General features: G+C 40.7%; 2 protein-coding genes and 1 long non-coding RNA gene across 6 annotated transcripts in view; 1 reads left to right on the top strand and 2 right to left on the bottom strand.

Annotated features, from left to right (window-relative positions):
* Nucleotides 1–718, bottom strand: part of LOC127374505 (nephronectin) — an 8,723-nt gene extending 8,005 nt beyond the window's left edge. For all 4 annotated transcript variants that reach the window (XM_051419903.1, XM_051419902.1, XM_051419900.1 and 1 more), the window contains exon 1: nt 319–718. In XM_051419903.1, the coding sequence (XP_051275863.1) occupies nt 319–395 (77 nt within the window). In that variant the 5' untranslated portion in view covers nt 396–718. The remainder of the gene's footprint in view (nt 1–318) is intronic.
* A 271-nt stretch (nt 719–989) lies between these two features.
* On the top strand, nt 990–11,998 carry LOC127374489 (atrial natriuretic peptide receptor 1-like). Its single transcript, XM_051419852.1, has 23 exons — nt 990–1,683; nt 2,752–2,863; nt 3,691–3,823; nt 3,972–4,104; nt 4,398–4,502; nt 4,819–4,921; nt 5,096–5,241; nt 5,353–5,425; nt 5,750–5,894; nt 6,336–6,422; nt 6,511–6,654; nt 7,033–7,154; nt 7,452–7,590; nt 7,797–7,845; nt 7,976–8,077; nt 8,181–8,300; nt 8,473–8,566; nt 9,379–9,466; nt 10,761–10,900; nt 11,087–11,239; nt 11,318–11,416; nt 11,635–11,726; nt 11,810–11,998. The coding sequence occupies exons 1-23, from the start codon at nt 1,654–1,656 to the stop codon at nt 11,996–11,998; spliced, it is 2,598 nt and encodes an 865-aa protein (XP_051275812.1). The 5' UTR covers nt 990–1,653.
* On the bottom strand, nt 11,486–15,842 carry LOC127374701 (uncharacterized). The gene is made up of 2 exons (XR_007887201.1): nt 14,615–15,842; nt 11,486–12,421 (listed from the first exon to the last, which is right to left on the bottom strand). It is a non-coding gene; the product is annotated as an uncharacterized LOC127374701 (long non-coding RNA).
* Between the last annotated feature and the right edge of the window lie 992 nt (nt 15,843–16,834).

Consider the following 16,834-nt stretch of genomic DNA (forward strand, 5'->3'; position numbering starts at 1 on the left):
TTCATCAGTCTGCTCACTGAGGGAAATACAGTTTATAGAGATTATATAAAGAATATATAATCTACTCTAATCTGTAGCCTCTGAGCCACAACCAGCAGTTTACAGCTGAGAGGAGGACATTGTTTGTTTACTCTGAAACACAACAAACAAATATAATTATGGATGATAATGAGTTTAAAATCATAAACAGGCTGAAGCTTTACAATATATATATGATATAAATATATAAATGTATAGTAAACCTATAATAATATATATCAGTGAGAAGAATCTTATAGAATCAACAGTAAATATAAATAAATAAATAAATAAATAAACCTGTTGTGGTCCAAGCGCTGGCCCTGGCTCCACATACAGACCGCGGACAGCAGAACCACACTGACCCGGGTCAGCATTCTCTTCCTTTAACCCGGGACACTCACAGAACCGGGTCCGACCCGGGATAAACACCGGCTAATATCCACTTGTGGCAACAGTTCGGGAACACATATCAGCCGGAGACACGGAGCCGGTACCGGAGCCGGTACCGGAGCCGGTGAACGTCAGAACGCCGTTAAAGTGTCCGGTAAACCCGTTCCAGCTGCTCGGTAACGTTCCACCGGTACACGAAGGTTCCATGGAGGGAAGGCTGTCCGCGCGCCGGTGGAACCCGACGTACCCGGGTAGAGAGAGAGAGAGAGAGACAGGGAGAGAGAGAGAGAGAGAGACAGGGAGAGAGACAGAGAGAGAGAGAGAAGAGAGACAGGGAGAGAGACAGAGAGAGAGACAGAGAGAGACAGAGAGACAGAGAGGGGGGGACAGAGAGAGAGAGAGAGAGAGAGAGACAGAGAGAGCGAGAGAGAGACAGAGAGAGGGGGGGACAGACAACTGACAGACAGACAGGGAGGAAGTTGGTTGTTATATTTAAACAGATTTCTCACGCACACTCACGCACGCGCTGTTGTCACATAAACACAGGTGGACCGTTGGAGTGCGCGTGAGTGTTTTCATTGATGTTGACTGTAAACAGCTCGAGCTCATTAGGCAGGAAATGGAGCCACTAATGGAGCCAGTGACAGTAACTGTAACTGTAATGTAACGGATTACTGTTAAACAGAGTGTATCCTATTACTGGATGCTACTTATTGTTCAGGGTAAAGTCTCTGAAATGTATCAGAAGTATAAAGGAGAAGAGAATTGTAGTTAAGTAGGCGACAGTATTCAGATTACTTTCCACTCTGAGCTGTAGAACAATGTTTGTAATATAACTGTAAGAATGTAAACAAAAAACTGGTTTTAAGTCAGTAAATTTAAGAATTATTAATATATTTTATTATTCTATTATTATTTTGGTCCTGCTGCTCTTACCTGAGTGTTATTGTTTGAGATAATAAGAGCATTATAAACAATATATATCTAATATATATATAAATAATGCAGTAACAGAACTCACCACCAGAGGGCAGCCAACATCACAACCACCTGTCTATCTCTGTGTGTGTCTCTCTCTCTCTCTCTCTCTCTCTCTCTCTCTCTCTCTCTCTCTCTCTCTCTCTCTCTCTCTCTCCCGGCTCAGCTCATCACTGAGTCTGAAGCTCAGATGCTTCAGTGTCCACGAACACCTGCCTGTCTCTGCCTGTCTGTCTGTCTACCTGTCTGTCCTTCAGCAGCATCATGAAGGAAGGATTCTGGTTTCTGCTCGTGGTAAGACCTCAAATCCAACATCTGCTTTTAACTCGTCTGAAACTCTAGAATTAATTACTTTTCTACCATTAAATCTTTTTTAATGTTAGAGTCAGCTAATGCAGCTGGAACGCTCATCCTGATGTGCATTTTATTTTTAGGGGACTATCTGGTGATCAGGTGAACTTAACAGAAGCAACTCACCAACAGAGATACAACCAGTTTACTAGAGTTAACATATCTACTGGTTCAACAAAATATAGGTTTTATAGTTATAGTATAACTTTTTATATGAATTCAGAGTCCTGTTTGTTTCCTGATAAAAGCATTATTTTTTTGCCCTGGAAACAGTGAATATTATTTAAATGCATCTTTATTGCCTCAATTAAGATAAATTCCATATTTTTATATGATCTTTATGTGTTCAGCAGCAGCCCATATTCTTCTCTGTTACTGGATCGTTGTTTATTATATGATTATTGTTGTATTATTGTTTTATTATTGGTGGATTATTGTTGTATTATTGTTGTATTATTGTTTTATTATTGTTTTATTATTGGTGGATTATTGTTGTATTATTGTTGTATTATTGTTTTATTATTGGTGGATTATTGTTATATTATTGTTGTATTATTGGTGGATTATTGTTGTATTATTGGTGGATTATTGTTGTATTATTGGTGTATTATTGGTGTATTATTGTTTTATTATTGTTGTATTATTGGTGGATTATTGGTGGATTATTGTTGTATTATTGGTCGATTATTGTTTTATTATTGATGGATTATTGGTGGATTATTGTTGTATTATTGGTCGATTATTGTTTTATTATTGATGGATTATTGTTGTATTATTGGTCGATTATTGTTTTATTATTGATGGATTATTGGTGGATTATTGTTGTATTATTGGTGGATTATTGTTTTATTATTGTTGTATTATTGGTGGATTAATGTTGTATTATTGGTCTATTATTGTTTTATTATTGATGGATTATTGGTGGATTATTGTTGTATTATTGGTGAATTATTGGTCATTAGTTCTTTCTTTCTGCTGGTCGATCACTCGGGTGTGTTGTGTTGTTTCCAGGTGTGTGTTTGCTGTGTTGCTCCGGCGGGCTGTTGGCACGACCTGGACAACAGCGAGTACGACTGCTGGCCTCTGGACAAACCCAACGAATACAACATGATCGACTGTGGAGGTGACAATCTGAAGCCTGTTAAACTTTTCTTCTTGTTCAGAATCAAATGAACAAGTATTGTGTGTCTCAAAGCCGGATAATTATCTTTAAAGACATATGATATAATATATGATTTATATGATAAAATAAAATAAAAAAAAAATAATAAAAAAATCTAGAATATAAAATATATATACACTATTTACAATAATTGTTTAAACTGTACTACAGGAAGGAAACACTTATTATTTTATTACTCCAGAGAACCAATAAGTAAACTCTGTGAATACTACAGAAATAAAACTTTATAAATAAAAAGATATTCTACCTTCTGACTGTTTACACCCAACATTAAGATGAATCTTGGGTGTGTCTCCACATACATCTCCAGTTACCCCCAGTGGTAGCCAACACGCTGGGACAAAGAGACACAAAGAAATAAATAAATTCATGTGCAGAGTTTGCCAAAATAACAAGGAGGCCCAAATAATAAAGAATGTGTCATAGAAAGTGTTTCACAAAAGCTGATAACGTTTCTCCTCAGCCTGTTTCTGTGTACAGGACCTCAGTTGGGTAGGTGGCCCAGGACTCATCAGCGTTTACACTACAAAAGTGGTCAAATGAGTCCCAGACCACCTCGGAAAGTGGTCTGAGTGACCGGATCACAATGTGTCTCAGTGGTTGTTTATATTTAGAGCTGTCCCAAGACACATGTTAATACCAGCTGTAAACAGGCTCTTAAACACTGGTGATTGGTCCGATTGATGGTTATTTTCTCTCGGCTATGATCTCTCTCTCCCTCTCTCTCTCTCTCTCTCTCTCTGTGTTATGCTGTGTCTCTCGCCCAGGACTGGAGATGGCCTGGGTGGTCCGTCCTCCAGAGACGGTGAAGACCGGTGAGGTGTTCAGCGTGACATACTCGGTAACGGCCACAGACTCTTTCTACCACTGGGCAGTCGAAAACCACATCTTCACACACAGGTTAATACATCTGTTATACTGGGTTACAACTGGTTGTACTGGATGTAAACCAGTTCAAGACTTACACTTTTTTACACCCGTTTTAGACTGACTATTAAATTCTACTGTGATCCGAGCTGGATCTCATCCTGGTCTGGTGTCTGTTTAGTTCCATAGCGAATGCTGAAGCAGCTCGGACATTTTGTGAACATCACGACTGTCCGGCCAACTGGAAAGACGCAGACGGAGAAAACTGCTGCATTCATCATGCTAACATCCACTCCTGTCCACTGGGGTACATGGTACTGCATTTTCTTTATTTTTCATCCTCACTCTTTGAAGCTACGTAGCGATGCCTTAAGAAAAATATAAATGAGGAAATGTACGAACGCCCTCAAAATGCTAATATTCAAAATATCAAACTCTCTAACCAGTACTGAATTACCGTAAAGAGTAAATGTACTTAGTTATTTTCAACTTCTGCCGATCAGCAGAAACGTAGTTTTCATCTGGAGATATTTATTTAAAAGTGCCACTATTTGATGAAAGGACATTTTAAAGTCAACGAACCAATTAACATTAAACAACCTTTCAGACTTCAGAGAGCATCTGTGGTCCCTGGATTCCTGATGACGGAAGAATCTTCACACACACCATCTCAACCTCCGGCAAGATGACGCAGACCAACTGGACTGCCAAGGTAACAGAAGTTTAATCTGTATAGCCCAGTATCACATTCTCTCAGTAGGCTTTATGGGCAGTAATATCTTTGTATGCAGATGATACACTACTTTATATCACTAATATTTCTCACTCTCCTCCCTATACGCTCTCAAGTTCTTTCAGCCTTTTTGCTAATGTTTGAGGTATAGAATCAATCACCAAACTTCCTTCCCCCCACAACCTTTATTAAGGACAAACTTTTAAATTCAGTTACTCTGATGTTAAAGTCCGGCTGTCACATCCTTGGATAGTGTTCCTAATTGATCTGGTAAACCCATTACTCTGTCTCTCAGGTGGTCCTGGTCCATGCTGGTTTAACCTCGCTCATTGCTCACATACGAGTCGGTCGCATGCAGGTTGCTCTTGAGGCCAAGAGCACCGTGCACCCTGCTGTAGGTAGGTTATGTTGGTGTATATTTCCCCTCTGCTCCCTAGCATGACTATAGAAACAAACACTAGGGTTGGGTATCGTTTGTTTGTTGTTTGGAAATCACAAATGTCTCCGCAAATTAACTAAATTTGTGTAAACATGAACAAGTAGCTCCTTAATCTTCTTTTCTCCCCTTTAAGTGTGTGGTGATGGTGTCTGTGAAGAGGCAGAGCTTTGTTCTACCTGTTCAGCTGACTGTGGTGAATGCCCTATGAGCCCAACCACCAAGCTAGCGATCGGACTGCCACTCAGCCTGCTCTGCCTCTGCTTCATACTGACCGCTGTGGTGAGAACTCACACATATGCTAATAGAAACCCTGCGAAATACTAAAAAAATAAATAATAATAATAAATAAAATAATACACAACAACTAATCAAAAAATCTGTCTCTTGTAGTGGCTGAGGTATCAGAAACAGAAGCTGTTGTGGGATGAGAGCTGGATCATAGACTTTGCAACGATAAAACAAGGTGCTGTAACAATCCAGATCAGAAGAGAACTTGTGAGGGACTTATAACTAATAACTATATAACTTGTCTATGCACTGAACAAATCTGAAATGTATCTAAAATGGCTGAAACCAGTGTACACTGGTCTGGAATTTGACAGGTATGGCTTTGGTCTGAACAGGTCAGTTACAGTAACTGACGGAAACAGGCTGGAACAGTCATGCACAAGTCACAAAGTCTACAACAAGAGTTTCATGTTTTCCTATTGATATTTGGTGTTAAAGGTAGATCAGGTTATATAGAAATTATTTCATAATGCTGCTCTCTCTTTCTTTATCTCTACAGATCAGGAAGCTCATATGACCATGGGAAGTATGATGAGTGTACCGGTAGGGAACAGCGACAGTAACACCAGCTGTGTGACTGCTCTCAGCTCCTATACAGGACAACCCGGCACCCGAAAAACACCGTTCACCTGCACTGGGATATAGTATGTCCACCTGTTTGACCACCTGTCTGTCTAAAGCTCTTGTCTTGTCAAGAAGGCATAACTGATTCACTGCAAACCGATATATTTCCATGTGAGTTGACTTGCTTTGGATTCTGTTTGAACACACTTTCAAAGAGGTTGAGAAAAGAAGAAAGTTTTCTTATAGTAATCAAACTATTTACTTTTCAAAATATATTTTGGGGAATACTATGTGTTAGAGTCTACAATAGAGAAACTGACATGCAACAAAGATCCCCAGCCAGATTCAAACCTGGGACAATGCAAATGTGCCATAAACTCCACAAGGAAGCCCCAGACTGTTTATCCTGACTTTAATAAATGGATCTAAACACACACATATCCACACACTGCTTCAAGCTCAATGTTTCAAGCCTGGTTGGTAAAGATTAACATATTAATAAGAATAATTTTCTTCTCCAGTGACGGCAGGACGGTGGCCATCAAGCGGATTCAAACAAAGACTTTCTCTCTATCCAAAACCATCAGACAGGAAGTCAAACAAGTCAGGTACCATACACACTCGTCACCCTTCCTTATCTAAAATGAGCCCTTATATATCAGATAAGGTATTTTGATTCTCTTTCTCTGTCTCCAGGGAGCTCGATCACCCCAACCTGTGTAAGTTCATTGGCGGGTGTGTTGAGGTTCCTAATGTTGCCATAGTGACGGAGTACTGCCCAAAAGGAAGCCTTAATGATGTCCTTCTTAATGAGGAGATCCCACTTAACTGGGGCTTCAGGTAGACACCCAAACACAGTCTCACAATAGCATGCTGATTCAATCAAAACGGACCCTTCATAAGTCCCGCCTCTTTTGGTCAACTTCCTCCTTTCCTTACTTACATATGCTGTGTGCTACGATAAGATAAAAGACAAGCGAATCTACAGTCACATCTTGTTTTTTCAACATACATTAGCATAGCACATAGCATATCTAAGTACAGGAAAGAAGGAAGTTGACCAAGGTTTGCTCAACTGTTATTGGAGCAAAAAGGGGCGGGACTTAGGAAGGGTCAGTTACAATAATAACTGAACATAGTGTTTATCATTTCCTTTTTTTATACAACATGTTAATTTGAGTAAGAAAAATGAATAATCCCCAGTTGTATACACTCCAGGTTTTCGTTTGCTACAGACATTGCGAGAGGGGTGTCGTACCTACACCAACACAAGATCTGTCATGGCCGACTCAAGTCTCTAAACTGTGTCTTAGACGACCGCTGGGTCTGCAAAATAACAGGTAATATGAAGTATATACACCAGTATGTTTAATTTTAAAGGCTTGTTCCATTTTCAAAATAAAAAATCTGGGAATTTATCTGAATGTTAAAAATAAAATATCAATAATACAACAATCCAGGTAAAAAATATTATTTTCATGGCTATTATTTGGTTATTTAAAAAGCGTATGAGGGCTTTGCTTGTCTACTTAAAATAGAACATCCACAAACAAAAACCTCTGTCTTTACATCATCACACTGATTGGATGGTTTCACTTTCTGATTTTGATTTTTTGATATGTGGTCTGTCCTGTCAGATTATGGCCTGAGGATGTATCGCACAGATGATAGGGCAGAGCCTCTTTCCACCTATCAGCAGAGACTCTTGGAGGTGTACATGCCGCCTGAGTTTCATAACTCTAACATGGAGCCGACGCTGGCTGGAGACGTGTTCAGGTATCAATCACACAAAAACTTGTTTTTGTCACTAAGGGGGACATTAAATTGATTGACATTCATTCCCTGGAGAGTTAACTGACCTTAATGAGTCCCTTGAGTCCCCACAATGTGAGTGTGCTGACAGGTCTCCGTCCCCGCCAAGTGATTAATGCACATATACATACATATACAGAGTCACATTGCTAACCTCTATGTTTCCCCAGTTATTCCATCATTTTGCTGGAGATTGCAACTCGGAGCGACCCCGTCCCAGTAAGTCACAATCTACAACCAAAGTCACAGCCGAGTTTATGTTTATAGTCAGGTTATTATGTGTGCTGCCTTATTGAACAGATCAGTGGTTAAATGAAGGTCAAATCATTTTAAAAATCACACTTTGCAGGCAGAAGAGTCTAATCTGGAGAGTGCCTGGTGTCCTCCTCTGCCAGAGCTGATCTCCAGTAAAGCCGACAACACCTGCCCCTGTCCTGCTGACTATGTAGAGGTGAGTACACACCCCCTAAATCTGCTTTTAACCAACCATTATTTAATTTAGATGTTATAAATTACCTCTATTGCTGTCTTTTGTCCCATGTGTGTTTCCTTAGCTGATCCGACGATGTCGCTCTCATAACCCCACCCACCGACCCACCTTTGAACAAATCAAGAAGTTTGTTCACCGAATCAACCCGATCAAAGTCAGCCCGGTGGACATGATGATGAGCCTGGTAATAACCTGTGTAACACAAAGTAGACATCAATTTAAAAGTAATCTAGTATCACTTTGTCTTATATTGTAACTTTATTGAACAGTTTGATATTCATTTGAACTCAAAGCTGACTCAGAGCTCTCTATACTGTCTTGTATCAATGTAATATGAAGGTACAACTCTGTTTCAGATGGAGAAGTACAGTAAGCACCTGGAGGTGTTGGTGGCTGAGCGGACACAGGATCTGATGCATGAGAAACAGAGGACTGACAGACTGCTATACAGTATGACACACTTCTATCACCATGTCCGACAATGTGATTATGTATAATTCATAAAAGATTCTGAGCATAAAAAAACCTTACTGATGCATTTGATGGAAGACAAATCACTTGTACTCAAAGATTTCAGGAGACATCGATGACTTACACAGCAGCATTTATTGAGGTTCGGCTGAGGAGAATATGGATCAGCAATAAATGTGTATCACAGTGCAATGCCAACCCAATTCTCAAAGTTACCTCCTGTCGGGCGATATTAAACACAAACCTAGAACCACAAAATCTACCAGTGTCCCAAATATGTTCATAACTTTTGCAGCTAAATATGTGTGAAGATCCAGCTGGGTAGTGGTTCAAAACAAGTTCTAAACCTACCTACGCTATCCTAAATTGCATAAGATGTCACCCTGAGTCATGCACAATGCATAAAGCAGACAGGATTTTAACTTTACCACCTTAGGTTTTTTAATTTGTAACTTAAACATCTTTGATTTAAATTAAAATTGACAGCACTTGCTTTACAAACAGTGATTTCACCTTAATGTAATGATAGCACAAATTGGGGTTTAGTCAGAAATAGCCATGGTTACTTATTTGTAATTTGACTATTTATAGAACTCTGCATTCTATTTTTAATTTAAAAACACCTTGCGTCTGAAAAGTTATTCTCTAATGCTTTCCATTGGGTTGAGTTCCCGTTGAAATCAGTGAAACGATGCAGAGACACAATAATCAACTATCTTGCTCTAGAATTGTTTACTGCACCTGTAAATGATAATTAAATAAATAAAACTATTTGCATCTTTGTGTTGCAGGTATGCTTCCGAAACAGGTAGCTGATGACCTGCGGCAGGGGAAACCGCTGCAGGCTCAGAGTTATGTCAGTGCTACCATCTTCTTCAGGTAGGAGCAAAAGGAACTGACTGAATGAGAGTGTGTTTGTCTTATTTAGATGTGGTGTTTATGATCTACTAATTTCAATTCAATCATGTTTACTATGTAAACAACTATTTTTGAAGAATGTGTCTTGCTGTAGATACAGGGCAGTGGTTGTTACTGTAGATACAGGGCATCAGTCAATTCTGTAGTAAAGGGCAGCCGTTGTAGCTGTAGATGCTGGGCAGTTCCTTAATAAACAGTCAGATGTGCTGTTGATTGTTCAGACACCAAAGACAACACTGTCCCTGTTAAGTGGAACATTTGGAATTATGTTGCGATCCATTTGTCTCGTAAATCCTCCGCCCGAGTTGCTCTGACTCGCGAACGTGACGTTTGTACCACTTATACCCTTCCAGTTTGTCTTCGGGCATTACAAGTCGGAAAGAACATGGACGCCGCCAGTGCAGCAGCTGTCTTGTAATATTTTTTCTCGAGCCACCAGGGGCCACCAGGGGCCTCCAGGGGCCACCAGGGGCCACCAGGGGCCTCCAGTGGCAGGGGTAGGCAGTGTTATTGTTAGCTACATTAGCCTATTTAACAAACCAGCTCGAAAACAAAACTTTACATTGTATTGCACGCACAGCAACACCGTGCAATGCATAAATTGGTGACCGGACTAAAGCAGCAATGTAAACAGAGCATTTAAAGTCGACATTAAAACGACCAACGTAGTCAAATACAAAGAAAATACATCTCAACACCATGAAATATGGGCGCAGCCATTTTTGTTTTACGAGTCATACGTGCCCCCCCGTTCAGCTCGGTGAACTCTGAGGAGCCCCGAGTGGGACGGCTGATATTACGACCAAAAGGGGGTGTGTCTCGGTGAAATGTCGCGAGATAGCTGCGAGATTTACACTTTCCAACTCGGGCGGGGGATTTACGAGACAAATGGATCACAGCATTATTTCACACCGGAACAAAAAAAACATGTTTCAATTCAAACGTTCCAAGAAAATTTGCTCAGTATTGATCTGAATTTGGCTTGAGATGCATTTATTTGATCTAGAATAAAGTGGAAAGAATGGGCTGAAAGAAGTTTCTCCCTCATCACTTCTGAAGTGAACAGCATCTGTGCTTGTGTCTTATTGTATATCACACAGAGGCTGCACTATATAAATAATCATAATCATAAAGGATGACAATGTTTCAAAGCGTTTTCAGGTTGTTTTTATAAAGATTTAAACTCACAGTGTTGACTGAGAGGTCCATCAGATTTAAAGTGATCAGTCCAAAGTGTGTGTGTGTGTGTGTGCAGTGATATCGTGGGCTTCACACAGCTGTCCAGCAGCAGCACACCTTACCAGGTCGTGGACTTCCTCAACAAACTCTACACAACGTTTGATGACATCATTGACAACTACGACGTCTACAAGGTGGAAACCATCGGAGATGCATGTGAGCGTTATCTACTGTGTATTACTGTCCTGTCTTACTGTCACTAACTTCAGGTGACTGGATGGATTGTACCCTCAAGATATAAATCAGGTGGCCTAAATATGGCCCCAAAAACCCTTTAACCGTTATAACCTTTATGATGGTACGGTTAAATGCTGTTAACTTTATTATTATGTGGTTGTGTAGACATGGTGGTCTCCGGCGTTCCCCTGGAGAACGGGATCCTTCACGCCTCAGAGATTGCCAGCATGGCTCTGGACCTGGTGGGCGTCTGTCGCACCTTCAGGATCCCCCACAAACCCAACATGCAGCTACAGATACGAGCTGGGATACACTCCGGTACGCACACACTCACACGTTTTAAACAATATACTCATGTTTTATAAATCAACCTTTAATGTCTCTCTCTCTTCTCAGGTCCGGTGGTAGCGGGGGTTGTGGGGACGAAGATGCCTCGTTACTGTCTGTTCGGAGACACAGTCAACACAGCATCTAGGATGGAGTCCACCAGCCTGGGTAACACTCTCTACGTTACACTCACTGACCTTTACTTGACCACCCAGACATTGGACATGTGAAAGTTGGTAGCTAAACCTGAGAAACTTTAATGCAAGAAACAACCTATTTTGCACAATCAGTTTTTACAATGGGAATCTTTACTTATTGTTTATGTCAGAACACAATGCTAATGTAACTTCATTATCAATCATTCTAACACTGAGTCGTGTTTCCAGCCCTGAAGATCCAGTGCAGCTCCAGTGCCTTTTACCTGCTGGAGGAGATCGGCGGCTACGTCCTGGAGTGCAGAGGAATGCTGCAGGTCAAGGTGAGACACCCACTCCCACCGTTGTTCACTTCGGTCACTGGGAGCTGCCCACTAACTGTCTGGATCTGTCCCGTCTCAAACAGGGGAAAGGTGACATGGTAACCTATTGGCTGGTGGGGAAGAAGACGTCTCTGGTCTCCAAGGACGTCAGTCCAGACGCCAAGACGACTAAACACATCACCACGGAGACGGAGGCAGAGTCGGAGAAAGAGCGAGACTTGTACTCCTCCATGCCGGGGTTCCTAAACGATGATCTCCTGGATCCGGCCTGATCCCCAGAAACTCTGAGTTTATCATTTGATGTGATTTCTTCAGTTGTCATCTGTGTTTGTTGACAGTTAGCCTGAAAACTATATATAATGTGTTATATGTTATATGTATGCATCGTGCTGTGGCTGTTTAATTATGTCAATCAACTGAACAACAAGATCCCCGGAGCTTAAACACATTAACACATTATTATAACTGTGTAAGTGGGTAACACCCTTTAACCTTATTGCTGAACTTTCTACAAAGGTTAGGGACACGAGGCAGAGGTTGTGCTGTAGATACAGGGCAGAGGTCGATGCTGTAGATATGGGGCAGAGGTCGATGCTGTAGATACATCATTCTTCTAGATCCGTCCTGATTCCCAGAAACTCAGTTTATCGTTAGATGTGATTTTTTTCCAGTTGTCATCCGTGTTTGTTGACAGCCTGAAAGTATTTATATGTTATGTAACCATCATGTTGTGGCTGTTTGTCATTAATCCACTGAACAAGATCCCTGCATCTTAAACACATTATCACAACTGAGCTCTCAACAAGTAAGGACAAGTAAAATTCCACATCAGGCAAGTAAATCTAGCAACAGGTTGTTTTCTCCGGCGCTGATGATAGACGAGCTAATGAGTGAGCTATCTCGCTTCCTTCTCACCTCTGTTGAGGGTTGCACATTCTCAGTACTGACGAGGCACTCACAAGAAAATGGTGTCAGGTAAAGACAAAGCCAAACGAGCATTTCTGTAATCCTAGAAACAGGAGTTTAGTGGGGGGGCGTTAGAGGATGGAAGTTTGAGAGCAAGGCATCCGGGGTGGATCTAGCTGGCATGAAAAAGGCCTGGTCACCTCAGTTTGGTGTCAGATGCTTTACATTACATTAATCGAAAAAACAGATACTAATTCAATTATCCATTATGGCAACATCTTTGACTAAGTAATGACTTGAAGGTTTAAGTTCAATGAAGAAAATCGTGTATTTTGGAAAAATGTCTAAAGATTTGGAAATAAAACAATTTATTGATTTCTACAGGATCCTTTTTAGAAAGAAATTTTGGAAGCTAGATGAGTTATTTAGAAGCTACTAATAAATACAACTATTTGTATTGGGGCAAGCACATTTCTGACCCACTAGCCTGAACAGGCAAGAAAAAAAACCCATTGAACCCTGATAGTCAGGTAAAATCACTATAACTAGTTCAAGTTCAAGTTCAAGATGTTTATTGTCATATGAAACTACAGAAAGTAAGTACTAACAAATCTAGTTCAAGATTTGGCCAAAAATATTAAGTTGGCTTTTTGTAAATCTAGCTAATTAGAAAACAGTGGGTCTCAAACAGCGTGTGGTTGTCTCTTCAAAATAGACTAGCCTAGCACATAGCATATCTAAGTACAGGAAAGGAGGAGGTTGACCGAGGCTACGGTCAGCTGTTGTTGGAAAGGGTCAGTTGCAATTCAGTATTTATTCTTAAAATTCAAACTGATGTTTGCATCTGTTTACTTTTCTCTGTGCTCACTGTTCTGTGCAGACTGTGGTTACTTGTTATAAACCAACTGTAAGATTTAACTTTATTTTCTTTGTTTGTATATTTTGGTCCACAGTTGTTTGACTGGACAACGTGGAGCTGATAATTCTCCCTGTCAGAAAACCAGGATAGTTTCTACCATTAAACACCAATCACAGTTTGTGAGGCTGATTCTGATATTGACACAATATAGAGATTTTTGGGGTTTTATAGGCACAAAATAAAATGATGAATAAAAATAAAATATATTAAAACTAAACTTCCTCCTCTGGATTCTTCAGTTCGATGATCTCGGGTGGTTTTACACTCAAACTGAATTCGGCTCATTAACATCTCTGCTGGCTCGGATGTGTTCTATGAATATTTATGTCACATTGTTGAGCAGATGGACGACTTGAAAAGACAGAGATGAAGGGATCTGTTTACTAGTTAGCAGCCAAGATTGCTGACATGACAACAGATGGAGCAAAAAGAAGAAGAGGAGAGGACCTGAGAGAGGAGAGGAGGAGTTGTGTCTCAGTCTGAGTAAGAGATTCGAGGCATAAAGGTTTTTCATAAAATGTAATTGTATTTTAAGGTTTATGAGTATGAACGTTATTTGGAGTCTTTAAATACGAAGCAAAGACGTGGTTGTGTTGTTAAATCTGGGCACGGCTTCATACTTAATGTGGAAATTTAGATACTACTGACATTATAGTGCTGAAATATTTTACTTTGAAAATCTATCTAACTGTATGTGATGTGAATTGTCCTCGTTGGCGGTCATTTCAAGTTGTGCAAATTCAATAAAAGTGTCCAGTCGCTCATCTGGATCACAGCAGGACTAGTTTGAGTTGGTCCAAACTGAAGTGAAACACACACGTCATCACTAAAAGCACGATCGTTAAAGAAGATCTCAAAAACATCACAGTTAAATGAATGATGGCGGCAGGTTGTGTTAACTGACCCACACTTTTATATAAATCAGATTGTTCTGATCTGGATCAGTTCACTGTGGCTCTAAGGCCCAGCGAGAGGAGAGGACCAGGTTTTTAATTACAGATGAGAGAGAACGTGTGTGTGTGTGTGTGTTTGAAGTGTTTTTGTTAATAGAATGAGTACTCACCTAAAGAGCCTCTCTCTCTCTCTCTGCCTCTCATTCACTGTTGGGCTCGCTCGCCCTCTCTCACCCACCCATTCAGTTGAGGACATTTACATATCTGAGGACACACACATCAAAGCGTCTCACTGTTATGAAACAAGACTGTGTGTGTGTGTGTGTGTGAGAGAGCCTTTAGTTACTGAATACATCAGACACACACACACACACACACACACACACACACACACACACACACACAATGAGCTGTTTCCATTCATATCGATGGTTTTCTTTAGAATAAATCAATGAGTCGATGCTCCGCGTACAGTGAACAGTCGGGATGAAATGAGACGTTTGGACACCGATCGACTGAAACAACACTTTAATACATCAGAAAGTACAAATATAAACTGAAGCTGCAGTGAAGAACATCATCAGATCACATTCACCGTACATGGCTTTACTTCCTGTTGCCAGTAGGTGGCGCTGACTGTGACTGAATATTGGTACGTAGGTGTGTTCAGGGCGGGGTAATAACCCTATAAGTTTGGGTTTGGGGTTCCGTTTTCATGGTGAAACACCAACGTTTGACGCCACGCCGAGGACTTGCCGTTAAACAAAACCTCAAGATTTTGATAAATTGTCATCGTGAATGTCTTTACAGCGTGCTGACCAAATATGAAGTCGATCCGATTGATTCTCTAGGAGGAGTTCAATAAAACAGGATGTCTCCATCTCAATGTCCCAGAATACGAAGTGAAGTCATCAAATAGATTTTTGGTCTGAAAACCCAAAACCAGATAATATAGCAGCCTGTTTGGAGCTTTTCTTAACATCTAAATCTGTAAATTGAGGATTTATTTTGTCTGTGGTTGTTGTAAAGACTAACAGACGGTTTTTGGAAGTGACTGTCTGCTGGGTAAAATCACTGTTTCTGTTAAAGGAGTCTGGTTGTGGTGCTCTAGTGCGACATCTAGTGGCAGTGAATATATACAACCTTTAAAACTCACAGTTTCACCTCCACAGTGCAACATCACTACAGATGTGATCAATAACATGTAGTCGTTTATTACACATGTAATCAGTGAGGAGTTAAACAGAAAGAACCCATAAGTCCTTGTGTTTGTGTCCTTATTCTTCCTCAGTGCTCAGACCTCGTCGCCCCCCCCGAGGCTCTCAGAGGTCCGTCAGGTTCAGAAGGTCTGGTCTCTACAGGTCTGAATCCCGGGAAGGGTTGGACCGGTCCATCAGTCTGAGACCAGATCAGAACAACAGACAAAGACACAAAGAGAGAGAGAGAACAATTTATCCAATGTCTGATTCCTTCAACCATCTTTAGTCTCTGAAACTTTAATGAAATCTGTTGTTATTAAGATTCTACCAACATCATCCACCTGATCAATATTTGGTATAAATCCAGCTATAAAAAGACTTTTCTTAAAAACTTAAAAACATGAACAACCTTTGACAGTCTTTGGTTTATTCTGTGAACTGTACAGTGACACCGTACGTATTAACACTACAAACACTAATAATCAATAGAAACACTACTGTACAACATTATTTTATATTTTCTTACAACCCGACGGACCAACGTAAACTTGTTGTTGATGTCAGTGAAAATGTTTTCTTGTTTTCTCTCTGACGGAGCTGCCGTTAGTGAGTTAGCTTAGCATGAAGAAGAGCTGCGGTCCCGATCACAACAACCCAACTACGACAAACACTCGCCTGCGCTGGCGGTCAGTCCTGCTGGAGGAGGGCGGTCCTCCTCTCCAGCAGCCAATGGGACGCGATCCTGCTGGCGTAGATCACATAAGACCAGGACAAGACCACCACGGCCAGTAAGACCTGAGAGAGAAACAACAGTGAACTGAGAGAGAAACAACGGTGAACTGAGAGAGAAACAACGGTGAACTGAGAGAGAAACAACGGTGAACTGAGAGAGAAACAACGGTGAACTGAGAGAAACAACAGTGAACTGAGAAAAAAGAGAGAAACAACGGTGAACTGAGAGAAGAAAAACAACGGTGAACTGATAGAGAAACAACGAGAAGAAAACAACAGTGAACTGAGAGAAACAACAGTGAACTGATAGAGAAACAACAGTGAACTGAGAGAAACAACAGTGAACTGAGAGAAACAACGGTGAACTGATAGAGAAACAACGGTGAACTGACAGAGAAACAACGGTGAACTGATAGAGAAACAACGGTGAACTGAGAGAAACAACGGTGAACTGAGAGA

Source organism: Dicentrarchus labrax, unplaced genomic scaffold (genome assembly GCF_905237075.1).
Source record: "Dicentrarchus labrax unplaced genomic scaffold, dlabrax2021, whole genome shotgun sequence".
Classification (NCBI taxonomy): domain Eukaryota; kingdom Metazoa; phylum Chordata; class Actinopteri; family Moronidae; genus Dicentrarchus; species Dicentrarchus labrax.